The 27,500-nt window shown below is 55.2% G+C and overlaps 4 protein-coding genes across 9 annotated transcripts in view; 2 read left to right on the top strand and 2 right to left on the bottom strand.

The window, feature by feature from the left end:
- Nucleotides 1-5,301, top strand: part of Lman1l (lectin, mannose-binding, 1 like) — a 12,263-nt gene extending 6,962 nt beyond the window's left edge. For both annotated transcript variants that reach the window (XM_005393542.2, XM_005393541.2), the window contains 5 exons: nt 217-368; nt 1,804-1,871; nt 2,881-3,004; nt 3,641-3,768; nt 5,033-5,301. In XM_005393542.2, coding sequence (XP_005393599.1) covers nt 217-368; nt 1,804-1,871; nt 2,881-3,004; nt 3,641-3,768; nt 5,033-5,162 — 602 coding nt within the window. In that variant the 3' untranslated portion in view covers nt 5,163-5,301. The remainder of the gene's footprint in view (nt 1-216; nt 369-1,803; nt 1,872-2,880; nt 3,005-3,640; nt 3,769-5,032) is intronic.
- Nucleotides 5,302-6,058: 757 nt separating this feature from the next.
- On the top strand, nt 6,059-10,941 carry Cplx3 (complexin 3). The gene is made up of 3 exons (XM_005393540.2): nt 6,059-6,288; nt 7,455-7,542; nt 9,452-10,941. Exons 1-3 carry the CDS (start codon nt 6,125-6,127, stop codon nt 9,674-9,676), a joined length of 477 nt encoding a protein of 158 aa, XP_005393597.1. The 5' UTR covers nt 6,059-6,124; the 3' UTR covers nt 9,677-10,941.
- A 3,589-nt stretch (nt 10,942-14,530) lies between these two features.
- Ulk3 (unc-51 like kinase 3) lies at nt 14,531-20,701 on the bottom strand. 4 transcript variants are annotated; one of them, XM_005393538.2, is made up of 16 exons: nt 20,521-20,698; nt 20,024-20,164; nt 19,822-19,942; nt 19,197-19,301; nt 18,307-18,450; nt 18,050-18,132; nt 17,646-17,801; nt 17,458-17,563; nt 17,238-17,278; nt 16,905-17,007; nt 16,712-16,776; nt 16,545-16,629; nt 16,433-16,473; nt 16,175-16,222; nt 15,962-16,028; nt 14,531-15,591 (listed from the first exon to the last, which is right to left on the bottom strand). In XM_005393538.2, exons 1-16 carry the CDS (start codon nt 20,620-20,622, stop codon nt 15,575-15,577), a joined length of 1,425 nt encoding a protein of 474 aa, XP_005393595.1. In that variant the 5' UTR covers nt 20,623-20,698; the 3' UTR covers nt 14,531-15,574. The 4 variants fall into 4 exon arrangements, with proteins under 4 accessions (XP_005393595.1, XP_013374313.1, XP_013374312.1 ...); XM_013518859.1 differs by lacking the exon at nt 14,531-15,591 and having other exon boundaries at nt 15,790-16,028; nt 20,024-20,161; nt 20,521-20,701; XM_013518858.1 differs by lacking the exon at nt 14,531-15,591 and having other exon boundaries at nt 15,790-16,028; nt 20,521-20,699.
- A 435-nt stretch (nt 20,702-21,136) lies between these two features.
- Scamp2 (secretory carrier membrane protein 2) overlaps nt 21,137-27,500 on the bottom strand; it is a 24,225-nt gene continuing 17,861 nt past the window's right edge. For both annotated transcript variants that reach the window (XM_005393533.2, XM_005393534.2), the window contains 3 exons: nt 26,571-26,672; nt 22,615-22,738; nt 21,137-22,449 (listed from right to left, as the gene is read on the bottom strand). In XM_005393533.2, the coding sequence (XP_005393590.1) occupies nt 22,315-22,449; nt 22,615-22,738; nt 26,571-26,672 (361 nt within the window). In that variant the 3' untranslated portion in view covers nt 21,137-22,314. The remainder of the gene's footprint in view (nt 22,450-22,614; nt 22,739-26,570; nt 26,673-27,500) is intronic.

The raw sequence follows: 27,500 nt of genomic DNA, 5'->3' as shown, positions 1-27,500 counted from the left end.
CCTTTAACCCAGGAGAGATGGCACCTGAGGCCATATTCAGTAGAATGTGGGCCGGGTCTTCTGTCCTGTCCTGACCTTACAACCTGGACATGTTCCAGGGGAGGTCCTGAGGCAGAAGTTGTACCTTCTAATGCCCCTCTCCAAGAAGCACCCCCAAAATACCACCTGTTGCCCCCCTACAGCCACCACCCATCCCAGCTCTGTCCTGTTCTTCAGGGGAAAGGCTCTTTGACCTGCATGAGATGCTGAGCAGACACGGCCGCATCCTGCAGGCCCTCTGGGGTCTCTCTGAGCACCTGGCCCAGGTCAAGAAGCAATGGAAGAAGCAGCTGGGGTTCCCAGCCTGGGCCAGATCTCAGGTGGGATGGGTGAGTGGCCCATGGGCATCCATAGCTCCACCTATGAGCTTCAAAGAGCAGCAAGTGCTGGGTGAGGTGGCGCATACCTGTAATCCCAGCACTCGGGAGGCTGAGGCAGGAGGATCACTGTGAGTTCCAGGCCAGACTGAGCTGTATAGTGAAACCCTGTCTCAAAAAACAACAACAAAAACAAACAAACCAAATAAAAAAAAAGAGCAGCAAGTGACAGAGCCAGGCGCAGGTCTCCCCTAAAGTGTGGCAGGCAAGGAGGGGAGGGGTGAAAGGCTGAAGATCACAGGGTGGGGCAGCATGGCTTGTGGGAGGGCATCTCTGGATAAGCAAATGCCCATCCAGCGGCGCAGGGAAGTAGTGATGCCAGATATTTGGATCGGGACTACAGACAAATGACAGAAATAGACTAGGTACCAATTTGCATGTGGCTGCACATGTGATTTGCATATGGCTTGCTTAATGCTCGGCTGCACAAATCCTCATTTCATCTCCACTGTCATCCTGGCTCCTCCCCTGAGAGCCGTGCCCTGGGCATGCCCTGCCAGGGGACCTGGGAGCTAAACCCACCCAGGCAATGCATTTGGCCGAGCAGAGGCCAGCAGCTCCTGCAGGCTTTGCTGGGCTCTGACAGCTGAGGTTTTAATCTTGCATTCCTAGGCCAGAGCAGCTTAGGGAGGATCGCACCCTCCAGGACCAGTCCTCTTGGTCCTATCTGCAGAGCCAGGACCCTTCCTGCCAGACCCCACCCATCCCAAGAGAGGCAGCTACCTTTCCAGGCCACTTGTCAGGGCAGGGACTCAAAGCACAGGGTATTAACCAGCCCTGGCCCCCAGTTTGGATCACACCCTGGGAGGTGGGGACTGAGAGCACTGGGATGGGAGGGATTAGAATAGGGGGATTTTGAGAAACCCAGGAGTGGCACGGATGGGAGGGGCAAAGGGCTTGAGATCAGGAGGAGACTCCAGAGACCAGATGGAGAGGTGAGGAAAACTCAGTGTGTCCAAAATGAAGAGGGCGAGGGGCTGGGGATTTAGCTTAGTGGCACAGCGCCTGCCTAGCAAGCACAAGGTTGTGAGTTCGATTCCCGGTACTGGAAAAAAAACAAAGGAAAAGAAAAAACCAAAATGAAGAGGGCAAACCTGGCCTGGTAGTGCATGCCTATAATCCTACCACTTGGGAGGCTGAGGTAGGAGGGGTTTTGCTAGTTCTAGGCCATCCTGAACTATATAGTGAGTTCAAACCCAGCCAGATTACATGGCAAGACCCTGTCTCAGAAAACCAAAAAATAAATAAAATGAAGAGGGCTCTAGTACTCTGGTAAAGCCCCTGGAAGGAGGAGGGCTGCGGTATCCCTAAGGAAGGTGGCCCTGAGAAGGTGGACCCTGCACTCTGAGTGAAAGGCTACTCTCTCCCTCTCCCCCTCCCCCTGCAGGACTCTGCCAAAGTCAGCACCTTGCTTTGTGGACAGCGAACTCTGCTCCAGAGCCTGCAAGAGATGAGGTAAGGGAGGAAGGAATAGCAGGTGGGAGAGGGAAGAGAAGCCCCACCCCCACTTCCCACCAACGTGCCTGTCTGCCTGGAGGGTCTATGGGTCCTGCAGTCCTTTATTTCATGGCTTCGTGAGCACCCAGCACAGAGGGGTTGGGCTGGCTGAGCTGACCCGAATTTAACTGAATCAAGTTTAAAGTCTTGAAAATCCTACTTCAAAAGCAACTCTCACCAAGCATGGGGGCACACATCTGTAATCCCAGCAGTCAGGAGGCTGAGGCAGGAGAATCACCATGAGTCTGAGGCTAGCCTGGGCTACACAGTGAGTTCAAGACCAGCCTGAACTGCATACTGAGACCCAGTCTCAAAAAACATTTTTTTTTTTTTTTTTGGTGGCATGTACATGTACCAACTCCCCATGCTAGATGGAATCATTATGTACTACAAACATGTACTAATAAAAATAGAAACAAATTTATAAAAGGAAAAGACCATCATGCCTCATGAGACATTCTCACCCCAGGCAGAGATAGTAAATCTGAGCTTCCCTTTGGCAACAGCTCTCAGAAGGAGCCAGTGTTTTACACAGGTTTTAGAGGGACACAGCCAAGACCGGACTAGCTGGAGGAGGCAGCCCTGGGTTCCCTCTGCTCCCCACCAGTCTTTCAGCCTCCCATGATGGAGTCTGCAAGCGTAGGAGCTACCTGTGGAGCTCTGGGTTAGGAAATCGCTGGGTGCATAGATGCCCACCCCTCCCCACCACATCTAGGAGCATGGGATGGCACACCAGAGAAGGACAAGGGAGAGAAGCCAAATACCCTGGGGCCTGGGGGGTCAAAGATTAAGGAGATCCTTGTCCAGGCTAAAGCTGTCTTGGGGCCCAGAGAAGGTCTGGGGCAAAGACTAACCCTCAAAAGGATGGTGCCTGTTCTCCATCCATGCCCTGCCCTAGGGATCATGGGAAACGTTCTGGGTGCAACCAGAAGGTGAACGAGCAACCTCCCTGTGTCCACCCCGGCAGGGAGGCTGCTGCCCACATGGCCTTGGAGGCCCAGGTTGTCTCTCTGCCTGTGGGCACCGAGCATCACTTCCTGGAGCTGGACCAGATCCTGAGTCTCCTGCACAAGGACCTTCAGGGCACAGGGGTGAGAGAGGAGGAAGGGGTGCATGGGGCCCCGCTCCCTGAGGTCTGAACTCCACCACCCTCTCCCAACACTTCTGCAGCCCCAGGTGCCTGCCGCCTTTGCCTCCCTCCTAGGACCCAAACAGGCACGTCTGTGTGTCTATCTGTGTCTGAGTGTGCATGCGGGTGTTCGAGGACATGGGTCCCATCCCTCCACCCTTTCTGCTCTCTGAGGAGTCGCACAGACTCAGCAGCAGCGGGGTCCTGGGACCCCTTCAGTGTCCATCCTCTCAGCGACTGTAAGGAAATGGGCAGCTTTGCCTAAGATCACTCAGCACTCGGCAATGGAGCCACCCTGCCCTGTGCCACTCGTCCCTTTTTGCTCTTTCCCTTGCCCTCACCCTGTGTCTGTCTCCCTCTTTCTCTCTCTCCCTCATCTCTTAAGCCATTGGCCCCCAGTGATCCCAGACTCCAGGTGTTCCCAGCTTTTCCCACAGAGGCATGGGGGAGGCAACTCTGCACACTGCCCCTCTGCACATAATAGCCACCATAGCCCAGGCCTGGGGGAGATACATGAGGCCCAAGCCTGGCACAGATTCAAGGGCCCCTCCCTCCTGGATTGCAAGCTGAGCCGGGATCCCAGACTTTCCCCTTTCAGAAAGCAGCAGCCAAGCGCTCCCGGCCACCTGGCTGGCACCCAGGAACCCCCGCATGCCTGCGGCCTGGCATCTTCCTGCTCTTCCTCCTCATCCAGACCGCAGGCTTCTTCTACTATGTGAACTTCAGGTGGGTCCCTGGGAGCCGGGCTCCCCACAGTGCCAGCAGCGCAGCTCTGTGCTATCACTGTTCGGTTAATTGCAAGCAGCAGAACACAGGCTTGGACCCTTCTTTCACCAGGCACAGGCACCCTGTGCAGCCCCCTGCCCATCTGCTCCTGCTCACAGAGCCCTGCACAGTGAGGAGGTGGCCAGGAACTGACATTGATACCTGTGTGGTCAGCGCTCATGGCCGAAGCTCAGGGACTGTGGGAGCATAGAAGAAAGCACATGGAGATAGGGAATCAAACTGGACAACAGGGAAAGGACATTTGAGATGGGTCATCAAGGCGATTAGGAGTTTTCCAACCTGCCAAGATAAGTAAAGACCTCACTGGATGAGAAAAGGCATGGGAACATGAAGAAAAGCGTAAGAATTTGGAAAAAATGATGACTCAGTACTGTTGGAGACAACAGCAGCATCAGTTTGTGACACTGAGCAAAGATGATAGAAAAAGGTGGAGGGAAGCCGAGCATGGTGGCACACACCTGTAATCTCAGCACTCTGGGAGGCTGAGCAGAAGGATTGAAAGTTTGAGCCTAGTCTGAGAAATTTAGCAATTTAGTAAGACCCTGTCTCAAAAAGTATATATTTTTAAGGGCTGGGGATGTAGCTCGGAGCAAATGGCCTGGGTCCAATCTCTAGTACTGCCTGCCCCCCAAAATGTGGAGGAGGTAGGAGGTCACTCTCTCTTCTTGATGGGTAGTGAGTGTTTGCTGAATGAATGTGCACTGTCTATAGACACAGATACACTAAGAGCCTCAGAAATTCCCCCTTGCTGGGGAAATTTCAAGACGAGAAGAATCCGTGTGGGCTGGGATGGTCCTGGAGGAAAAGTGGAAGATCCTGAGCATTAAGAGGAACAAAGTGGAAATGATCATGGGCTCCTGGGGACGAATAGGAGTGCAGATCTTGACTAAGGCACCTAATCAGACCTTAAATGACAAGGGGAAATGTGAACCTTGAGGGGCACAGAAAGGGAACCATAAGGACCCTGGAGAAGGAGAGGCTCTGGGGCAGTGAGTAGAGGGAGACAAGTTTCAAGGGGCCAGGCAGTGCCTGTAATCCCAGGACACGGGAGGCTGAGGCAGGCGAATCACCACAAGTTCGAGGCCAGCCTGGGCTACATAGAGAGTTCAAGTCCAGCCTGAACTACATAGTGAGACCCTGTCTCAGAAAAACAAAACCCCACAAGGGAGAGACCCAAGTAACCTTTCTCTCTCCCTGGCGGCAGGCAGGAGCTGGACAAGAGACTTCAGGAGCGCTGGTTCCTGGGGAGCCTCCCTCTGGGTCCTGCACCAGACGTTCCCAGGGTGTTGGGGGTCCCGAGGAGGCAGCCCTTCTCCTCCAGCACCCATGCCTGACTCACATCCAAGCCACTTCTCATGGGGAAGTAAGTGGCATCTGGGGTACGGGCAACTTGGTCTGTGTCCTCTTCCACTGGGTGTCCAGCTATGCCCTGACACTCCCAAGCCCCACCTTATTAAAGGTGACTTCTCTGTCCCCAAGCTTTGACGTGTTCATTTTCTAGCTCCTCTTAACCTCTGCTGGCTTCCACCTCCCCTGAGTAGGGAGTGGCCAGGTGGGCTCCAAGCTACAGGGAGGCCAAGGTCTTTCTTAACACGGGAAGAACATACATGGACACTCCTGAAGGGGAGGGAGTCAGCTGCGTGTGCCCCCTGTCCCCCGACTTGCCCAGCACTAAGAGTGGTGTCTCTCAGCGTCCCTCCTGACTCAGCCCTGCCAAAATCACCAAACCGTTCTCTCCTGCACACAGCTCCAGGGACAGCAGCGCAGGCATGTGACAGTGGAACTCTAGAAGCAACTCCTGAGCCATAAGTGGGACTCCTGCTCCCGCTCCCCCGCTCCCTCCCTTTATGGCCTCAAGCTCTTAGGGTAGCTGTTGAGGTCGGCATTTGGGGTGCGTATGGAGGGAGCGGAGTGAGTTTCTGTCCCTTGCTGCTGTCCCCATCACGTACCTGCAATCCAGGCTACAAATGACCCAGGAGTGGAGGGATTGGAGGAGGAGAGGAAGGCTGGGTCCCCGGGGGAGCAACCCCACCACCGCAGGCCCTAATCCGCTGCCAGCGCCGCAGGGAGCGCGGCGTGGTGGACCGAGGCACGTGGGGAGTGCGGGCTGCACGTGGTCCCGCCGTTCCAGCCCCGTGCGCGCCCCCCGCCCGCGGGGGAGGGGCTGCTGAGCGGGGCGGGGCCGGGAGAATGGGGCGGGGCTCTCCGGAGCTGTCCGAGGACTCAGTGCTGAAGTCGGCGCGGACGTGCAGTGCCCGCGCGGTCCCCGACGCCTGTTGCCCCGCCGGCCGAGACCATGGCGTTCATGGTGAAGACCATGGTGGGTGGCCAGCTGAAGAACCTCACCGGGAGCCTGGGGGGCGGCGAGGACAAGGGAGATGGGGACAAGTCGGCCGCCGAGGCGCAGGGCATGAGCCGAGAGGAGTACGAGGAGTATCAGAAGCAACTGGTGGAAGAGAAGTGAGTGGAATTCCTGGCCCCAATGATCCTCCACAAACACACACACACAGAGACATCCGCAGCCGCCGGGCCACCCCCGGGCCAGCCTTTAGCCTAAGCCCTTTTCCCTTCCTCCCTGAACTTGTTAAGAGACTGGGGGTGTCCTCCAGCTGCTCCCCACCAGCCCCTCTGCACACCTAGGACCCTGTTCCAGCTTCCTGTGACCCTGAGGGAGTGGGGAAGGAAGACCCGTGCCTGGGGTGGGGAGGGGAGTGCACGTGCATTTCTGATGAAACAGGTAATCCCTTAATCCGATCTGCCCTGATCCTTCTGACTAGGGCTCCTCTGAGCCTCAGGCTCTGAGAACAGACCTGCTCAGAAGGGGCTCAGAGTTGTGGATTCAGGTCCTGAGATGCGGGCCCTCCTGCGTAGCGAACCCACTGTGTTCCTGCAGTTCTGGGACAGAGCAGAGTTAGGGTGGAGTTAGGGACTGGACTCTAGGTCCATGTCCTGGCTTGGCTTCTTTTTTTTTTGTTTTTTTTTTTGTTTTTTGTTTTTCTCCGGTACCGGGAACCGAACTCACGACCTTGCACTTGCCAGGCAGGTGCTTTTGCTGCTGAGCTAAATCCCCAGCCACCATTGGCTTCTTATTAACTGGTTACTTTAGGCAAATTACTTAACCTTCCTGTGCCTCCTTTCCTCTTCTGGAAATGGGGTGGTAATCACAACTACGTGGCTTAAATATTTATGAAGATGAAACGACTTCATGCATGTAAACCATTTAGCACAGTGCCTGGCATGTGGGAAATCATCATTAAACATTAGCTGTGGTTATTTCACTCAAATGTGGCAGTTTTGTGAGTTGCAAGTTCTCATCCCCATTTTACAGAAGAGGAAGGTAGGTGGCTTACGAAGTGGTAATGGAGCCTGAGTCTGCTGTGAATACTCTTCCCCATGGGACACAGTTGTCAGGAAGGGAAAGGCAGATGGCAAAGTTCTACACAGAGCTGCGGTGATGGGGCACTATGCTGGGGACAGGCAGCAGACTCACCTAGCAGGCCAGGTTCAAGCACCCCAGCTCCATGCTGGCCAGCAAGTGGAACCAATGCCACCTGCCACTGGGCCCTGAGACCCCTCTCTCACTGCTCCCTCAGCCCTTGTGCTGACATCACCCCATACCTCCACAGGATGGAGCGGGATGCACAGTTCATGCAGAGGAAGGCAGAGCGGGCCACGCTGCGGAGTCACTTCCGAGACAAGTACCGACTGCCCAAGGTACACAGGGGCTGCGAGGCGCAGCTGGGACCCTGAGGTCCTTCAGCCAGGCGGTGTTGCCACTCTCAGTCCATAAGCTTCTTGGTGTGCTCAGTTAGATGCTTCCTTTTCTCATTCCTTTGTCCACTCATTTGTTCATGAACTTCTGTGGTTAACCAGCTTCCTTCAGGCCAGGCCGTGGTGCTGAGGGAAAGCCCAGTTCTGTGGACACTGTCAGGCTTGTGTTTTTGGTGTCAGTCCAAGCCCCTTCTCCTCTCCAACACCACCTCCCAGTGCTCACTCGGTCAGACCCAGCCCACAGAGGCTCAGAAGAGGCCAAAAGCAGATTTTACCTGGGACTTCTGAGGGTGAGGTGGAGGAGAGAAGGTAAGTGATGTGTGTGTGTGTGTGTGTGTGTGTGATGTGTGAATATCTTCACCTTCACAGTCTCACCTAAACCCCCAGTAATACCACCAAATAGCTGTCACCCACCTACAAGTGAGTAAACTAAGGCTCAGAGACAAGAAGGGTCTTGGAAAAAAAAAAAGAAGGGACTTGGGTAAGGTCATGCAGCCAGGGAGAGATGGAGTTAGAGCCTGTGCCCCAGGCACCTGGGTACCTGCAGAGAACAAAGGACCCCTCATTGACCAAGCAGCTTAGGAGCTGTCTCATGAAGCTCCCATCCCCCAGTCTCCCCTAGGTAGTGCAGCATCAAGTGGGCATGTGAGTGGGTTCTTCTGTTGCCTAGAGAGGAAACTGAGACACAAGCCACTCCAAAAATATCACCCTCGTGTGCCCAGAATTGTGCTAGACTCTGCAGGGGCAAAAAAGAAAAGCACTATCAGCACTCCTGACCTTGATCTTCACTTGAATTGAAAGATCAAATACATGGACATCACATGCACTCATGCAACAAATGTTTACTAAGGCCCTGCTGCCTCTGACTCCCCACAGGGCACTGGTCTTTTGAAAGTTTCTCAAAGGGACAAACTGGTCTGGAAAGCCTGCAGTACTCTAAACCCAGCTAGGAATAAATAGAGTCATTCCTCAAATGCTGGCACTGAGGATATAAGAGACACAACACAGCCAAGCATGGTGGTGTACACTTGTAATCCTAGCATCCAGCATTCTGGGAGGCTGAAGCAGGAGGATCATAAGTTTGAGCCCAGTGTGGACAACTTAACAACTTAGTGAGAATTTATCTTAGAATTAGCAGCATACCTGTTCCGTTGTACCTGTTCCAACATACCTGCTCCATGAAAAAGGGCTGAGGATGTAGCACAGTGCAAAGGCCCCAGGTTCAAGCCCCAGTTACAGAGACAGAGAGAGAGAGAGAGAGAGAGAGAGAGAGAGAGAAGATTATAACTCTGCCACCAGGGAACTGAGGCAAGGACTTGGATTCAGCTAAGTAGGACACAAGGCAGAAAGTCCCAGAGGGACCCAAAAATGCACTGACTATCACCTGGTGCCATGCAGAACACAGACGTTGACATCAGTGACATAGGTTAGAATCTAGCTCCTCCACTTTCTGGTTGTGTGATGTGGGCAATTTACTTAGTGAAATGATCCAAGCCTTTGTTTCCTTATTTATAATGTAGAGACAACAGTACCTACCTCCTAATACTTTTCCATGAGAGAATGCAAAGCACCCAGCTTGACATCAGCCATGTGCAAGTGTTATTAAATGACACTCATCACTGTCGCTGGCTATGTCCTTCAGTGTGGCTAACAACAGTCCCCTAAGACCCAGCTGATGGTGACAGTGTGATTCTCAGGCAATTCTGTTTCCTCTTTACTCACCATTCATTGTCAAAGTGTGAGGTTTCCCTGTCCCTGCATCAAGCACTTGATCCCAGGGTGTGGAAATGTAGGAGCCTGGCACCCAGGCCAGGCTTCTTTCCTGCTCTCAGCCCACCCCTCTTCCTTTCAGAATGAGACAGACGAGAGCCAGATCCAAATGGCAGGTGGGGACGTGGAGCTGCCCCGGGAGCTGGCCAAGATGATTGAGGAGGACACAGAGGAGGAGGAGGAAAAGTCGTCAGTGCTTGGGCAGCTGGCCAGCCTCCCTGGCTTGGATATCGGCTCCCTCAAGGACAAGGCCCAGACTACACTGGGAGACCTCAAGCAATCTGCTGAGAAGTGCTACATCATGTGACCGTGTTCTCTGGGGTGGCCACTGGGCAGCCAGAGGGCTGGGCTTCCATGAGAGCCAAAAGGGACCTGTACCCCGCTGGAGCTCTGTTCCCTGCACCAGGTTGGCCTCTGACCCTTTTTACCCATGCCCAAGTTGCCTCTGGTCCACAGGAGTGAATTCCCATTCCCTACCCTATCCCAGGGGGTGCTGCCTGGCAATCAGCCTGGGAGACCTCCAAGTCTGTAAGAAAAAGCTGCTCCTCTCTGGGTGTGCCCCCACTCCTGAACACAGGTGCCCTTACAGAGGGACACGAAACCCCTGGCCCACAGAGATATATCCCTTGTGTATCCAGACCCTTCAGGCACTAGCCCCAGATGCCAGCAGAGGGGAACCTGTGCAGCACCCTCAGCAGACAGGAGGCTGCATTCCAGTCCCTATCTTTATTGTCCTTGAAGGCTGCTCTTTCTGGCCTCATCATCTGTCAAATGGGAACAGACTAGGTAATTTCTAAGATTCTGGCATGGCATCCTGGCCACGTGGAGCTGAGCCCACAGCCCTCCTTGGGAATGGCAGCAGCTGTACCATGGCGGTAGCAGCTGCCACCCAGGCTCTGAAGCTGAGCAATGCTGAGAGGGGCAGAGTGCCAAGGATGGGGCTGGCACCGAGCAGTAGCCCAGGCAGCTCCAGGCCTCTCTGGGCCTAGGGCCCAGCCAATTTCTGTCCTGTTCCTGTAGAACTCTCTCTCTCTCTGAATTCCATAGCTGGAATCTCCTCTCCCAGCTCAGTAAAAAATAAAAATTCCAGATGACATGGCCATCTTCCCACCTCTTCCTGATCTTAAGTCTGGGAGCCTACTCCTCAGAGTCTGCCCTTGGAGGGGTAACCTCTTCCTCCTCACCTATGCCTTCATATGAGGGAGGGGACATCAGTGCCAGGGGCCATCAATGCCAGCCCCTACAGGAAGTTCAGGCTCTCCCCTTGCTGGGCCCTGGGTAAGGGAGCAGCAGGTCCAGTCTGGGACTGGGTGAACTAAGATGGGCTCAGGGGCTGGGGCAGATGTGGCAGCCAGCTGGATGGGGTTGTGTGTGACAAGGTGGGGTATGGGGATGTTACCTAAGACTACAGCTGTCTCTGGCCCTTGTGTCTGTACCCATCCCCAAGATGCAACGGATAAACAGGTGGAACCAGAAGAGGGCAAAGCGACTGCACCTCAGCCCAGCACTGCTGTGTGGCTTTCTCCAGGTCCTTTCCCTCTCTGAGCCCACCCAGAATAACAATGATACATGTTTCACAGGGTGACTATGTGTTTCTTTCCTTCTGATTGTGCTGGGGATGGGACCTACGGCCTCCTGCTTGCTGGGCAGGCACTTTGTCACTGAGCTACACCTCTGACCCCAAAGCGTGACCATCTGTACTGTCCTTGGCACATGACAGGCCATATCAATAAATAGTAACACATTTTTAACACAAAGTGAGAAGGAGAGGGTGTGCAGAGACCACACGGTGCTGCATCCTGCCGTGGTTGGCTGACACCTGGCCTGAGGTGGCCTGGGGTAAAGCAGGAATATGGTCCTGTCACTAAGCCTGGTGCCCTTGGAGGAGTTTGTGCCTATGCAGTGAAACATAAGTTGAGACATTTTTTTAAAACGCAAAAATGAAGAGCTCAAGTGTCACCCAGTGACCCTGTAAGGCTGGGCCAGGGCAGTGGTACACGGTGGGGCAGTGGTCGGGTCTCCAGGACGGGGGTCTCAAGGGAGTAGGGTGGGGGTGGGGGGATATCACTGCAGCCTGCCTAGTGCCCTCAGCCTGGGGATTGGGTAGGCAGAGGCTGAGCAGGGCCTCTGGGAGCCACCAGGATAGAGAGGTGGCAGCGGGCCGGGTTCAAGGGCACAGTGTCACAAGACCCTTTGTGAATGAGAACATGGAAAATCAAAACTGCACAGCGGCCAGGAGATGGGGAAAGACAGCCAGCAGGAGCTGGAGGCCCAGGGCTGTCACCACCCCCACCCCACCCCCACCTGGCTATCCTGAGTTCCTGGGGAGGGCCCGACACCAGGGACAACCCCCTCTTGACCTTCCCAAGCTGGAGAAGGCCCAGCCACGCGTAGCAGCAGGGCCCGCGTCAGCGCTGCGCCCTCTGGGGCCCTCTGCCTAATGGGATCCGACAGCCCTTGCCTGCTCCGCGCTATGCCAGGTCCGGAGCAGGGCAGAGTGGCAGGCGGCAGGGGTGGGGGGTGGGAACACTCACTGAGCCCTGTCAGAGCAGGGCTGTCGGTGCCTGGGGTCAGGAAAGGGGTGGGTGGGTCTTCACAATGGTTCTTCTGAAGATTAGGAGCCCTGAGAGGCCCTGACCTGTCTACAATGACCCAGGAATAGGGTCAGAGGGGCTCTGGGGTAGAAGGAACAAGTCCTGGGCTCAGGCAGAGGTGTGTCAAGAGGAAAGCCTGAGGGGTCCCCATCTCTGGTGGCTTCACCCTGCTTGCCCTGACCCCTCCTCTTTCTCTGCTGGCCCTGCTGTGCTTCTGTGTCCCTCTCATTCCTGAATCTGTGCCCTCCTGCACCTGCCCTGCTGCAGACCCTCTGGCTCTGGATGTGTCTGCCCTGCTCTCCCTGTCCTGTGTCTTTCTACTCTTATTTTAGATGATCACATGTTTCCTGACTGGCCTACCCAACTGGTGACATAGAGGCCATAAAGAAATTCACTTGCCACCCAAACTTCCCTTTCCACGGTGCCTAGAACCTACAAGGGCCCCATAGTCCACAGCCTGGTGACCTGGGCCTCTCCCTTCCATGCTTCTGTTCGCTCCCCGTCTTTTCTATTCTTTCTTTCCCTTGCAGGTAGTCTGAGAACACAGGAAATGTCACAGGTGGCGAACACACCCTTTTGTGTCCCTCCCTTACTCTTCCATTCCCAGGGAATGAGGAGCACCAAGATGGCTGCCTCCCTGTGTCATGTCCCCGGTGCACCTTCAGGGCTCCAGATCCACTCTAAAGGACTTCAGGGAGATCGATGGCACCTGGGGCCCTACCTACAGAGCCTCCAGTCCCCCTCCTGCTTCCCCCACCCAGACAGCTCAGGCCAGCAGGCCAGTTCTCAGCGGCAGGAGGGTGACGTTCTGAGGCCAGCTGGTCCCGGGGGAGTTAGGGAGGGCAGCCAAGGCTGGGGGTGCACAGATCTCCCTTTTCCCAGTAGCCAGATGGTCCCTCTGCAGACATCAGAGGCCCCAGGCAGGCACTGGGGACATCTGGGGGGTGTCCCCTCATTGAGTCGAGCTACCGACAGTGCCTGCTGACCCAGCTGATGCTCGCATTGGGGGAGGGGTTCCCATCCTCGGTTCCCTGCACTCCACGTCCTGCCTGTAACCTAGGGCCCTCCAGTCCTGTTTCCAGTCTGTGTGAGCCTCGGGAAGCGGGATGACCAGGGTCTTGGCTGCCTCAGCCTTCCTGCAAGAGTGCTGTGCCTGCAGGCACACAGCCATGAGTGGCCGGCTATGTAGGGGGGCCTGCAGGCATCTGTGAGTGTACACAGGGCTTCCTATACTTCTGTGTGTCTGTGGGATTTCAAGCACATAGGTGTGAGTATGAGTTAGTGTGAGGAAAATGGCCATTGCTGTTTTCTCTACCTTCAGCTCCACCCTCACCTTCAGGGAGGGCTGAGGCAGTAACCTGGCCTCTGGACAGCAGCCCTTCCAGACGATCTCAGCAGGAACCCAGATTATCCTCTGCCCTGTTCCCAGTGAGTCACAGGAGGGGCGGGCAGGCACAGCGACACCTGGGTTCCTCAGAGGCTCACCTCCCTCTCTCTAGGTTAAGTCCAGGCCCGGGTGCTCCCACAGTGTGGCCCAGTGCTGGTTCTGGGCTTGGGTGACTGAGTGGAAGTATCGGGCAGCGCAGAGGTGGGGACCTAGACATTGCTGTGGGACACGGGTCCTGCTTTGAGACTTTGAACCTGGGGCTTTTGCATTGAACTACATAACCAGCCATTTATTTATTTATGAGGCAGGGTGTCACTAAATTGCACAAGCTCAAATTTGCAGCTCTCCTGCCTCAGCCTCCCAAAGCACTGGGATTACTGGTTTGGGCCATGACACCATTATATTGAGTCCTCATCTGGCCCATTTGCAGAGATAGTGTCTCTCTCTAGACTACAAAATGATATCTTATTGCACTCTTAAGTATGTCCAGCCCATGTACACTGCCCTCATTACCAATTCCCATGGGGCACCTACCCTTATCCTCACTCTCCCGGGACAGGAAATGGCTGATGGAGGGGCCAGAGATCCTGCTCCACACTGCTCTCCAGTGGCGGAAGTTGGTGCTCTCAGAGGGTGCAGGCCAGCAGTTACCCAACTCACAAACGCCCTCTTTAGGCGGGGGTGCACCTCAGTGATGTTGCAAAGCCTAAAGAGTAGCTCCTGCTGACTGTCTGGGGTGCCCCCCCTCTTAATCCTCAGAGAGGCTCCCAACAAGAGCTGGTCACACCAAGGGCACAGAGCCTGCTGGAAATGACCCTGCCCTTTCCCCACTCCAGCCCACTGCTATGGGCCCAGGGTGAGGGGTGGGAGGTCTGGGGACCCTGGCAGGGGATAGACAGGCACTTAGAGGACAGCTCCTGCCATTCAGCCCCGGTGCACAGGGCAAGGGCCATGCTGAGTTCCCCTGCCCGAGCTTCCACCGCCCCATCCCCTGGGTGGTGGGCAGAACAGCAGCAGTCAGCTTGACTCTCCCAGGCTGAGGGTGGGAGGCCATGAACCTACTGCTCCCAGCTGTGATGCCCCAGGCCTCTTCAGGATCCCAGCTTTCCTGGCCCCTCCCACCCCTTCCTGGGGTCAGAGCTACCTCTCTAGTTTTCCCAAGGACAAGAACAGTCAGCCATACAAGTACAGAAAATAATTTACTACAGAAACAATGAGTTGCATTCTTTACACCCAACATCCAGCGGGAGGACACAGCACTACTCCTCTAAGGCGGCGCTTGAAAGCAGAAGGGTGTGGAGTCACCAACACCCTCTCTGCCTTTTAACAAGAACCCATCCAGTGTGCACATTCCTCTCCAGGGTAAATACACCATCCCCAAGAGCTGCATAGGCTGCAGAGGTATCAGTGGGCCCAGCAGAGATGAAGGCCCAGGCCGAGAAAAGAGAAAGGGCAGTCCAGTCACATAGTGGGGTAGCAGCAGCGTCAGGCCTAGAACCAGGTAGCCTGATCTGCACTGGGTCCCCTGTAGTCTCAGGAGGGTTTAGGCAGTTTCCAGACCTCTGAGCTCCAGGGTTAGCATGGGGGGTCTCTCAGAGAGGGATAAGGACTGAGGACTGCACCCCTAAGGGCACAAACGTGCCACCCCTGAGCTCTAGGGTTAGCATGAGGGGTCTCTCAGAGACGGATAAGGACTGAGGACTGCACCCCTAAGGGCACAAACGTGCCACCCCTGCAAAGAACCTGATGTCAGGCTGGAAGGGCGATCTTACGGGACTCAGACAGAAGTGGGTGTGAGCCCCAGCAGAGAGCACGCTGTAGGATGGGGGTTCCTGAGTGTCCCACTCTGGAGAAGGGAGGCACGCTGGAGTAACAGTATCCAGGAAGGGTGGTCCAGGGAGTGGCCGGCTGCTGGCAGAGGCCAGAGCTGAAGGGCCCTGCAGAGGGCCCTGCCCTCCTCTCAGAGCAAAAGTGACCGGCACAGAGCTCAGGAGTCACTAAATGACAAGGGTTCCCCAGGGGAAACTTCTCCCAGAGACTGGCCAGGGGCTCCAGCAGACAACACAAGCCACAGGACCCCTGGGCTGCAGGGAGCACCCCAGGGTGGATAGAGGTGTCCATCCAGGAAGCTCCAGGGTACATAGGGTCACTGAGTTCCCGGTGTCCTCTGGGTTAAGTGTGCCCTGCACTCCAGGTGGCCCAGGCTCTGTCCAGTTGTCCTGGGTCACTGTAGGGTACAAGCTAAGAAGGGGTGCAAAGGGAGGGTCACATTCTTTACTTTTTTGCTTTTATTTTGGTACCGGGAATTAAACTCAGGACCTTGCACTTGCCAGGCAGGCACTGTGCCACTGAGCTATATCCCCAGCTCTATTTTTCGCTTTTTGAGACAGGATCTTACTATGTAGTCCAGGCTGGCTTTGAACTCACTATGTAGCCCAGGCTGCCCACGAACTCATGGCAATCCTCCTGCCTCAGCCTCTCAAGTGTTGGGATTACAAGTGTGCACTACCTTGCCCAGTTCAGGCACACATGTAGCAAGAAAAGCAGAAGCCAGGCCCAGTCCCACCATCCTCCCTCCAGCATGGAGTACCAGGCCCCAGGCAGGACTCACAGCTCCGCACAGACTCGGACAGCCCCTCTCTGTCCAGGCCCTCTGCTTCCCAGCGAGACTCCTTCATCTGTGGGACATTGAGGCAGGACAAGGGGTGAAGCAGCCAGAGGCAAACACAGGAGCCGCAACACATAGAGGGGACAGGAGACAGCCATAAACAAAAAGGTTAAGGACGCACACACCCTCATCCTGACCAGAATCCCTTGTGCCCACCTTGAGCTGTTCCTTGAGGTACTCGGCCCGAGCCATGAGGTTCTGAATCTGCCATAGGAGAACGTATCCCGTGGTGGGTGAGCACAGCTTCCACCCAATTTCCTCCACATGCAAATACACCCCAGGACCCCTGCCCCACCAGGACAACCTCCCTGCTGACTCCTATCTGTCCCTTCCTTAGGAGACCCCCACCCCAAATGCTCAGACAGGAGCAGGTAGAACGGGAGAGAAAGCCCAGCCTCCCAGCTCTGGGGGCACCTCCGTATGAAGTAGATCCCGTCGCCGGCCTGGGGGCTCCGCTGTAAAGAGAGGGCAGGCAGTGAGGGCAGGGCAGCCCGGCACAGGAAGGGGGCGTGGCAAGGGGCTTCACCTGCCAGCAGCAGCAGCAGCTCCCCCAGGCAGTGCTGGTACAGGTCCAGAGCGTCCTGCTCCCCACCACCAGTGGCCTCTTCCTCCTGCAGTGCAGCGACACTGGTCACGTGGGCTCACATTTGGAGTCCTCCCCGGCTCATCCAAAGCCCTCTGCTAGGCACGAACCTTGGCCATGGCAGCTGCAGCCACTTCCAGGGCAGCAAGAAGGCGTGGTTTGTCCCGGGCCATCTCTGGGGTGAGGAGCAAAGGTTGGGGTGAGGGGACAGCCCATTTCCACATCACAGGAAGGCTAGCCCAACCTGCCTGCCTTGGGAAGAGGGAGGTTTGTGAGGGTCAGCCACACCCTCACAAGGCCCACCTCTCAACAGGTCCCGGGCAGAGGTCCCCTGCCGCAGCAGAGCCTGATTGGAGGACGCCACGATGGCCTTGAGCTCCTCGGCGCGGGACACGTACTGTCTCACCTGCAGAAAGGCAGGTGTGAGGGCTGCCCACCCTGCCAGTCCCTGCTTCCAAGCTCTCCTCTGGGTCCTCAGCAACTACCCCAAGCTGTAGCCAGGACAGGGGCCAGAACAGGGTGGTCTGACCCTCCCTGCCCTACGCTATGGAAGGGGCAGCTCCAGCCCTGAGAGAGCTGGGGTACCCAGGCCCTCCCCCTTTTGCCATCCATTTCGGCTTGGGGGGTCTCACCAACCTTTGCCTTAATTGCCTCTTTCCGCTGGGCATCCACCTCATCTGCAGAAGGTAAGGTTCGTATAAGGAATCTGAGAGATACCCTGCCCCACACCAAGCTGTCCAGAACCCCCCAGACACCAAGTTCCAGGGGTACCCTCAGCCTTTTGTCCTGAATAGGGTTTTTCCTGTGGAATCCACTGCTGCAGCTACATTGGGTCGAGGCCTAGCTCAGGACTCACAGTGCAGAGCAGGAACAAAGAAGTCCAGCGCCTTGCAGTACAGTGACAAGGCGGCTGTGGTGTCCCCCTCTTGGTCCTTCTGCACAGCCTGCACCACCAGGGCCGTCTGCAAGACAGGCACACAAGGGTCGTGACAGAGTGCAGACTGGACCCCACCCAGTCCTCCCCCACGGTGGTCAGCCTCTAACCGCTCGTGCCAGGCTCTCCCCACTCGGCATGTGCTCCAGGTCCACCCACGGGTGGGCAAAGAAGTCCTGGAAGGAGATGCGACGGGTTGGGTCCCGCTCCAGGAGCCGATGCAGCAGGTCCCGGCAGTCTCGGGACAGTGGGGGCCGAGAGGGCAGCTGCAGTGGGGGAGGAGGCAGGGATGGACGTCAGCACCCCTAGGGGCATGTCTGACTGGTAGACCATCTGAGACCTAGGAGGAACAGGGTGAGTCAGGATGATGGAGCATGATGGCCAAGGCCCACCCACTGCTGTGTGGTCCCTTCTTGTGGCTGCACAGGTGGGAATGGGGTCTACAACCTCAGGCCCTGACCTCTCCACCCCCAGGGGTTGCTGATGATTTTTCCCTGAGCCAAAGCTCCCGCACCTCGATCACGCGGTTGCTCCGGATCTTCTCCTCCAGCTCCAAAAACGACCTGGAGGCAAAGGGGGGCTGGCCGAAGAGGGCCTCTGTGGAAGGAGGCAGAGTAGAGGCTGGAGGGATTGAGCCTAGCCCAGCCTGCAGTAGAGAGGGAGCCTGACACCCCTCAGGGCCGGGCCTTGGGCCAGGAGAATCCCGGGAGAGGTCTTGGCCCAGAACACAGTGCGGCTTTTGGGATGGAGACCAAGAGACAGAGGTCTTACCATACAGGATGACCCCCACAGACCAGAGGTCCACACGGGCGTCATACTGCCGCTGACACACCATCTCGGGGGCCATGTAGAGTGGGGAACCTCGGAGCACATGCTTCTCATCCCACGGGGACATGTGCTGTGCAAAGCCAAAGTCTGCAGGCAGGCGACAGGAGATAAGAGGCAAGGGGCAGGGCTCACATCCCAGCGGCTTGGGCTCCCGACACAAAGCCTCGCCCCAGGCTCCCCACTGGGGTCTCCTCTCTGCCTACTAGGATCCAATCTAGGGCACACACTGGGCACATCACCAGCCTGCAATGCCCTCCTCCTTTGCCCTCTGGGCTGGAAATCCCACCCACCTGCCCTGCCTCTGGGATGCCTTCTACACTAGCAGGGATAAGCACCCTAGTCCCTCAGTGTCCTGTAGCTTAGACCATACCATGTTCTCCAGCCCCCAGCTCAAGTCCCTTTTTGTCCAAGGCTCACCGGGGCCACACCCACCCTCCCCTGATACCCTCCTAGGCTGCCCCAGACTGAGTCACAGTCCCAGCCCCAATTTTGGTGACAGACTGTCTAGTTCTAGGTTACAGACTGGTTCTTCATGCTGGTCTCCCGGTGGCACTTTCAGATGACTGCAAGGCAGAGCTCCACAGCCTGTCCACATACTGAGTCCTAACTTTGCCCCTAACTGAGCCCCAGCTCCACATATTACACCACTGGGCTTGAGTGGGGTGGCCTGAGAAGGTCCTGCTGACTGGTGATCAGCCCTGACCACCTGGCCTGTCCGTGGCTGGTGACTCAACAGGGGGCTCCCTGAGAACCACAGCTGCTGCAGGAGCCCACACACACAGGCCTCTCCTCACCCACCCTAAAATCTCACCCCTGCTGTTCTGGACTCACACCTGCCAGTTTCAGATGAGGCTTCTCCAAGGAGCTCAGCAGAATGTTCTGTGGCTTCAGATCCAGGTGAGAGATGTTCCGTTCATGCAGGAACTGCAGGGCACTAGCTGGGTAGCGGGACCCACGGGGATATGGGTCAGAGGAGCCCCTCTCTGCTGATTCCTCCTCTACTCAGGCTTCCACGGGCCCCTCTGACCATGCACAGCCCCACTTCCTGCCTGGCTGCTCCACCAAATGCTTTACATACAAGCACCAGGCTCCTGTCACTTTTAAGAGTTTGCTACCCGCTAAGAGCCAGCCTTCTTCCCCTCTGCACCCTTCACAGTTGTCCCTTCCTCCCAGAAGCCTCCTGTGATGCCCTCACTGCTAAGGGTCTTGTGCTTTTCCTTGCCAAAGCACTTGAGTTCCACCTACTGGACCATGGAATGTTCTACAGCATCCTTATGTTATGTTCCACTGTGGAAGTCTGAACACCCTGTGAGGTGTTTCTCTCATCTCTCACTCGCATCCTGAAGCCAGGTATGGGGATGCGGGGCAGAACATGCCAAGGAATCCTGGAGACAGGGTGCGCTGGGGGAAAAGCAGCAAACACGGGATGGGGGTCAGGCTGGGGACAGAGGCTTTTACCCAACTGCTGCATGAAGACCCGAGCCACCTTCTCAGGCAGAATCCTGCGAGTGTGGATGAAGCGAGACAGGTCACCCCCCGCGCAGAACTCCATGATGAGGTAGATATTGTCACTGTCCCACTGTGGTGAGGGGGACAGGGGCAGCCTGAAGACAGTGTCCCTTCTCCAGCCCCCTGGGGGAGCCCTGCCCTAGGCTGGCACCTGGAAGTCTTTCAGCTGCACAATGTGGGGGTGCCGGATGCCCTTGAGGATCTCGATCTCCGTCAGGAGGTTTTCCACCGACGCCTTGTTCAGACTTTTCTTGGCCACACACTTTATGGCTACCACCTCTCGTGTGTCCTTCTGTGGGGACAGGAGATCTAGGGGTGTCTTCTTGGAAATGCCTGGGCCAGGCCTGGCTGGAAGGACTCTGCGTCCGCCTGCTCCCTCCCCTGCCTTCCCCACCTGGTCTCCCGGTTTCCATCCTCCGTCGGGCACCTGATTCTTCCCCAGCCTCTGCCACCTGCCCTGCATCCCAGCTGCCCGCCGGGCCTGCCGCCCAGGCCTCTGGCACTGCACACTGCCTCCTAACTGGTCCCTGCAGAGCCCTCCCGGACTCCTCCCAGCCTAGCAGGCGCTTTCCTTTTCCCAATCCTCAGCCGCCACTGGCGCCGAGGGTCCCCAGCACGATTCTCCGCGGCGCCCCAGCACGCACCCACCTTGGCGTAGGCCTTGTACACCGTGGCGTACGTGCCGCTGCCCAGGCGCTCGGTAAGGACAAAGCCGTCCAGCCGCGGAGGGCCCCAGCCGGGTCCCGCCATGCCGCGCACAGCAGGTGCTTCCCGGTTCCGGCGCGGGGCGGCTGGCGCGGCGGGGCTGAGGCAGCCCGACCGGAAGCGGAGAGAGGCTCCGCCCCCAGCCGCCCCGCCCCCTCTCCGCTCTCCACCGCGCTGTGAAGCCGGTTTGGGGGCGCCGAGGCCTCAGGACATGGGCGGCTGACGATGTTAATCCAGAGTCCTGCTCTGGCTCGCCGGGGTCGCCCACGTGCTGGGCGGGGCGGGGCAACCAGAGGAACAGGCGTGGGTACAGGGATAGGAGTTCCAGGAGAGCCCCAGGTGCTGTTCCCCAATCCCAAGAGCTCTGAAAGTGAAGTATGAGACAAGAACATGCCTCTGGGAGAGGTCCTTTGCCTCCCGCTCCACCCCGCTGTCTCCGGGTTACAAGGGGTTCATACCCAGTTGTTGGAACGGACCAGGCAGGGGGCATCTTGATTGTCCTCGGTGCCCATGTGGCGGCCCACACCATCCTCCCCCCCCACCAACCAGACATCAGAACCACCGCTGAAAATGTCATTTTTATTTAAGCACAAAAATGGAGTCATAACATATACATTTGTACATGAAGGGAAAAAATACCAGAGAGGAATTTACAAACCCCAGGTGGCTGTCATTGTCACTCAGTGGCACCAGCCCCGAGTGGGCTGTGGCAGACTGCCTCCCACCCACACCCAGCAGTTTGGGAGGGGGGTCTCCCAGGCATCCTTCCCAGGGCAGGTGGAAGCTCTTAGACTCTGCTCCAGGTGAGGGAGGACCCAGAGGCGAGTCTGGAACCCTTGGAAGGATGCTTCTCCTGCACCCCAAGTGTCCTAAGCTGGACACTGCTGAAGCAGCAAGGGGGAAGGGGCAGGAGTACGGCTAAGGCAAAGAGTAGCGGTCCCTCAGGAAAGGAAGTCAAAACAAACAGGCCAAGCAAACCACACGGGGACAGCCCAACCATCCTCCTAGCCACTGGGCAGGACAACTGGGATCAGTGTCCTCTATCCCTCCCCATCCCTAACCCCAGCCACTGGACATTCAGAAAGACCCAGCAAGGGCCCAAAAAAGCCACACCAGGGGGGTGTACAGGGCTTCAAGGACTGTGAATCTACTTATGAGGAAAACCAGTCTGCGTGGCCATGCCAGAGAAGCTCAGAGACCACCCTAGGGTGATTTGGAATCAAAGCTGCCCACCCTCCCATCCCAACTGCAGCTCACCAAAGGGAAGCCCTTGGTGAGCTGGAAGCCCTTTTTTCTTTTCTCTTGTGTACAGTGGGACTATGAAGACCACAGGCTCAGCAGGCCCTGGGACATGGGCAGGAAACTCCAGCTGCACCCGGCCTAGGCTGGCCCACGTTCCCATGCGTGTGAGTGGATTGGGGGAACATGCCTGTGCGCATGTGTGTGTATGGGGAAGACACATTCAGGCCCACTGCTTCCAGAGACAAACCACCTACCAAACCACCACCAGACGAGGACAGACAGTTTTGTTATTTTTTCTTTTTTCCTGTGTACAAAAAAGTCCCTGTCCCTCCCTCCCCCTTCCCTCTGTGGAAGGGACAGTTGGTTGCTGAGCAAGGAGGAAGAGCCACAACAGGACTCCACCAGGTGGATGCCGGGCATCCCCACTGCATAAGGCACCGCGGAAAGTGCAGCTCAAGGCAGGCGCAGAAGAGGCTGTACAGAGGCCGGAGTGGGCTAATTCCCCTGGAAGGCTCCCTGGGCAGCAGAGGAGGCAGCGCTGCGGAAGGTCCTGCTGCTGAAGATGCCCTGGGAAAACTCCTCCTGGGCCTGTTGGAAGCTGGCTCCCGTGCGGCGGTAGAAAGAATGCACCTGGGGAAAGAGATGGGTGAAGAATGATGGAGCCCAGGCACCCAGGTCACACCCCCAGGGGGTTATCAGGGGCTGCCCCTGCATGCCCACCCATGCACCTTGGACAAAGGCCTGGCTGTGGAACAGCAGGAAGCCCAGGTGGAAGCAAGGCCCAACCCCACTCACCCGCTGCAGGAGGAACAGTGAGAGCCCAGCGCAGAGGGAGAAGAAGCCAGCCACCACCATCATGATGATCGGTACGGCCAAGGACTCGTGCTGCTTGAATGTAGACAGAGCTGCGATCCAACCACTGCAAAGGGAAGAGGCAGCCGGAGGGTGCTAAGTGGGAGTGAGCCCCAGAGTCCTCATGAGGGCCCTTCTCCCAGGGGCTGCTCTTTGCCGGCTACCACCTAGGCATTGCCCTATGGGACAGGTCCCCAGTATCCCTGTCTGTCAAAAGGAACAGCCTCATGCTTCCCGGCACGCAGACAGACAAATGTAACAGAACTGAGAGTCCAGGAATCAACCCAGATTACCTAGCAGCAATATATATATATATATTTTTTTTTTTGTCTTACTGCCTCTGCCTCTCTATATAAAATTTAACTCCAAATTGGCCAAAGATCAAATATGAGCATTATAAGAGGCTGAAGCAGGAGGATCATAAGCTTGAGGCCAGCCTAGGCTATACAGAGCGAGACCCTGTCTCAAAAGAAATAAACAAACCATAACACACTTAGAAAAAAACAGACAGGCACCTCATGACCCTAAATTTGGCAGTCGTTTCTTAAACGTGACACCAAAAGCACAAGAAAATAAAGAAAAAGACAGATAAACTGGACTTGACCAGTATTAAAAACCCTAAACTACCTGGACTCTGGACTGGGCTGAGGTAGAGCTCTTGCTTAGCATGTGTGAGGCCCTGGGTTCAGTCAGCACTAGAAAATTAAAATATAAAAACTGCATAAAAAGACACTATTCAAAGAGCGAAGTTGAGTTTGCTGGTGAACATTTGTAATCTTAGCACTCTGGCAGGCTGAGGCAGGAGGATTTCAAGTTTGAGCCCAGCCTGGGCTACACAGTGAGTTAAAGACCAGCCTGAATTACATAGCAAAACTGTTTCAAAAAACAAAAACAAAAGCAATTAAATGAACATAAATAAATGACATGGGGGGTCAGTGTAAACATCCTGGGTTCAATCCCCAATAATGTTAAAAAAAAAAAAAAAAAAGTTGAGGGGGGTTTTATGGCATAATGATTAGAATCTAATATCTAAAATATATAAATAACTCATACAAAAAGAGACAAAAGAACATACAATTCACAACAAAAAGACAACTCAATAAATTAGCAAAGGACTAGAACAGACAGTTTTGTTTTGTTTTAAGACAGAGTCTTGCTATGTAGTTCAAGCTCGTCTCAAACTCACAGTGATCCTCCTGCCTTGGCCTCCTGAGTGCTGGGGTTACAGGCATGTGCCACTGTACCCAGCTTGGAATAGACATTTCTCCAAAGAAAACATACAGGCTTAATATCATCAGTTATTCAGGGACCACAAATAGAAACTGCATGAACTATTGTGTATCTTTAGGGTGATGATGATTTTTCAAAAGCATCAGTGAGGACGTGAAGAAACCCTCACGCACTGCTCCATGGGAGTGCAAAATGCTCAGCTACTTGGAAGCAGTGTGGAGGCTGCTCAGTGAGTTCCACTCTGGTTTTTCTGGTTTTTCTCCGGTACTGGGAACCGAACTCACGACCTTGCGCTTGCCAGGCAGGCGCTTTTGCCGCTGAGCTAAATCCCCAGCCCGTGAGTTCCACTCTGAATTCCCACACGACACAGCAATGCTACTCCTAGGAGGGTCCCAAAGGAAGTGAAAACAGATGCACAGAAATCTAAGGGCAGGGCTGTATCTCAATGGTAGAACGTGTGACATCTTGGGTTCGACCCCCAGCACCATATACCCATGCACGCGTCCGCACATGCGTGCACACGTACACCTTGAGGCTCTTCCAACTGAAACTTGGATCCAAACATTCATAGCAGCACTGTTCAGGATAGCACAGAGGAGGAAAGGACCTAAGTGTCAGCACAGTATGGTGCCACACACCTGTAATCCCAGAACTTGGGAGGCTGAGGCAGGAGGATCGCTTCAAGTTTTGAGGCCAGCCTGAACTACATAGTGAAACTCTATCTTAAAAAAAAAAAAAAAAAAAAAAAAAAAAAAAAAAAAAAAAAAAAGAGCCAGGCATGGTGGCACACGCATGTAATTCCAGCACTTGAGGCTGAGGCAGGAGGATCATTGCAAGTTCGAGACCAGCCTGAGCTCAAGGCCAGCCTGAACTGCACAGTGAGACCCTGTCTCAAACAAACAAATAAACAAACAAACAAAAAACCCACAACAACAACAAAAAAACCCAAGCAAGAATGAATCTTGGAAACTGTGCCATAAGAAGGGAGTCACCAAAGGTTCCTGTAGGGTACTGTAGGATTCCACTTACATGAAACATTCATAATTGACTGCTCCATAGAAGCTGAATGCAGCTTAGTGGCTGCCACAGGATTGGGAAGGGGCAATGCGGGATGACTGTTCTGGGGGTAGAGTTTCTTTCTGGGGTAACAGAATGTTCCACAGGTAGACAGTGGTGATGGCTTTACAGCACTGTGACTGGGCTACACGCCATGGAATTGGATGGTTTTAAATGGTTTCAGAGGTAAATAAAAGGGTAAATTCCACGTATGTACATTTTACAATAAATAACAAAAGAAGGTATTATGACTCATGATAAGATGTTTGGAGAGGGCTGCGGAATGGGAGCAGGATGCTGGGGACAGTGGCATTTGCCTGTAGTTGCAGCACTTGGGAGGCCGAGGCAAGAGGACCACTGTGCATTCAAGACCAGCCTGAACTACACAGCAAGACCTTAACTCAAAAAACAAAAACAACCTCCTCTCCTCCCAAAAAAGAAAAAGCAAGAAAGAGTGGGTGCAGGAGGCTGAGCCTCAGAACTGACCTGGGTGGACCCAGGCAGGGTAGTAAGGGCCAGGACCTGGCTGGAGCCCAAGCCTTCTCACTCGCAGTAGGGTGCAAACAATGGGCATTCATCACAGCCTCTCTAGCAGAGCCTTGGGTGGGGGCGAGAGATGAAACTCGGTCATGGAGGTGAGGGGGCTGGACCAGGACAGCCCCTTGGGCAGCAGGAGGTGTGAGGGCAGCATGCATGGCTCAGGAGGCAGGGCCCTCTCACACTCTGGACTTGCTGGCTCCTCCTGAGGGAGAGGACCAAAGCGGTGTCACCCCTCTCGGTTCAGGCTATCAGCCAGGGCCTAGCCTGAACTTTCTGCAAGGCTCCCTGGGCACTGGGTGGAAAGGAAAACATCAGCCAGCAGCTTTTCTTTCAGAGACTAATTCTGGGCTGAGCGCTGAGGCAGCCAGGAAACTCGAGCCAGCTGCGAGCTCAAGAAAGACAGCGAGAAGCCCTTCCTGGGGAGGCTGAGCCATGCCTCCTGCAGTTACAGGCCTCCAAGAATGCTGTAATCATGGCCCTGGCTATGGCCGTGGACTAACCCTAACCCGGGGCAGTCACAACCTCTAGAAGAGGCTGCAGCCAGAGTAGTCCAAAGCCCTAAAGATGCGAGCCAAGCTCACCCTCACACCCTGGTGAGTGGAGGCCAAGGGACAAGAGGAAGTGGCTACCTGTAAAGAACTGGAAAGCACCTGGACACAGTGGCTCAAGACTGCCATTCTAGCCAGGTACAGTGGCACACACCTGTAATCCCAGCACTCAAGAGGCTGAGGCAGGAGGATCGTTGCAAGTTCAAGATCAGCCCAGGCATAAAGTGAGCCCAAGGCCAGCCTGAACTGCATAGCACAACCCTGTCTCCAAAAAAAAAGACCAGAAAAAAAGACTGCAATTCTAGCTACTCAGGAGGGTGAGGCAAGAGGATCACTTGAGGCCATGAATTTGAGACCAGCCTGGGTAACACAGTGAGATCTCATCTCACTGTGGAAAGGGGCCCAAGGGAGACAGGGAGATCCAGGTGGACCCACCACCCTTCCAGGACAGCAGTGCAGCACAGAATGCTGAAGCCTCTACCCAAAACCAGCAGTTCCTTCCCTCTGTGATGCTGAAGGTCTCACCTGGTCCCCAGGTTGGGCAAGCCGATCAGCTGGATGAAGTAGACCCCTATTTGACAGAAAAATATAAAGAAGAACACGAAGAAGCTGAAAGAGTTGTCCGACCTGAGAAGAGAGGGAGAAATAAGTTATGAGAGGGCTTGGTCATGTTGCTCAGCATTTCTTCCTCAGTGTGGTCTCTCTCCTTCCTAAGAGCCGGGAGGCAGGAGGGACACAGGGACACAGGGACACAGGACAACAGGGACGGCTGCACTGTCTGGAAGGACAAGACACACAACACCAACACAGGAATACCCACCACCATAATCAAAGGTTTGCCTTTGCTGCTGCCCAATATAATGGGTCTGGGTTGACCTCTTTCTCAAAGAGTTGAAAAAATTGCTCCCCCAAGGCAGGCAAGGAAGTTGCAAGCCTGTAATCCCAGCATTCAGAAGGCAGAGACAGGAGGATCAACTCAAGTTCAAGGCCAGCCTGAGCTACACAGTGAGTTCAAGGCCAGCCTGAACTACCTATTCAGATTCTGCCTCAAAAAAAGAACAAAAATTGTTCCTCCAAGGACAAAATATATGATTTTTTTTTTGTCTGAGACAGGGTCTCACCATGTAGCTCAGTCTGGCCTCAATTTGTAGTGATCCTCCTGCCTCAGCCTCCTGAGTGCTGGGATTACAGGCATGTGCCACAACACCAGTCCCAAAGGACATCATAGAAAACCTAATACTCCCTCTCCTGGCATGGTTGCACTTCAAAGCAGGCGAGAAACTTTCAGCTAAAGGCATAAATATCTTATAATAAAACTGTAGCAGCTGAGCATAGTGGCACATGCCTTGTAACCCCAGGACTCTGGTAGGCTGAGGCAGGAGGAGCACAGGTTTGATCCCAACCTGGGCAACTCAATGAGTTAGGGAGATTCCATCTCAAAATGTAAAAAATTTT

Source organism: Chinchilla lanigera, unplaced genomic scaffold (genome assembly GCF_000276665.1).
Source record: "Chinchilla lanigera isolate Chin_1 unplaced genomic scaffold, ChiLan1.0 scaffold00049, whole genome shotgun sequence".
In the NCBI taxonomy this organism is placed as follows: domain Eukaryota; kingdom Metazoa; phylum Chordata; class Mammalia; order Rodentia; family Chinchillidae; genus Chinchilla; species Chinchilla lanigera.
Note: the sequence above shows the minus strand (reverse complement) of the source record. Positions and strands in the feature narration are given on the sequence as shown.

What these genes read in the sequence shown, in the direction of transcription:
- Ulk3 (XM_013518858.1), bottom strand. Translation starts at nt 20,622, where the DNA reads ATGGCGGGACCCGGCTGGGGCCCTCCGCGGCTGGACGGCTTTGTCCTT. An exon ending in TGTACAAGGCCTACGCCAAG is followed by an intron (nt 20,165 to 20,520) that starts GTGGGTGCGTGC and finishes CTGTCCCCACAG; the next exon opens with AAGGACACACGAGAGGTGGT. An exon ending in TGCCCGGGACCTGTTGAGAG is followed by an intron (nt 16,777 to 16,904) that starts GTGGGCCTTGTG and finishes TCCTCACCCCAG; the next exon opens with AGATGGCCCGGGACAAACCA.
- Cplx3 (XM_005393540.2), top strand. Translation starts at nt 6,125, where the DNA reads ATGGCGTTCATGGTGAAGACCATGGTGGGTGGCCAGCTGAAGAACCTC. An exon ending in AAGCAACTGGTGGAAGAGAA is followed by an intron (nt 6,289 to 7,454) that starts GTGAGTGGAATT and finishes ATACCTCCACAG; the next exon opens with GATGGAGCGGGATGCACAGT. An exon ending in ACAAGTACCGACTGCCCAAG is followed by an intron (nt 7,543 to 9,451) that starts GTACACAGGGGC and finishes TCTTCCTTTCAG; the next exon opens with AATGAGACAGACGAGAGCCA.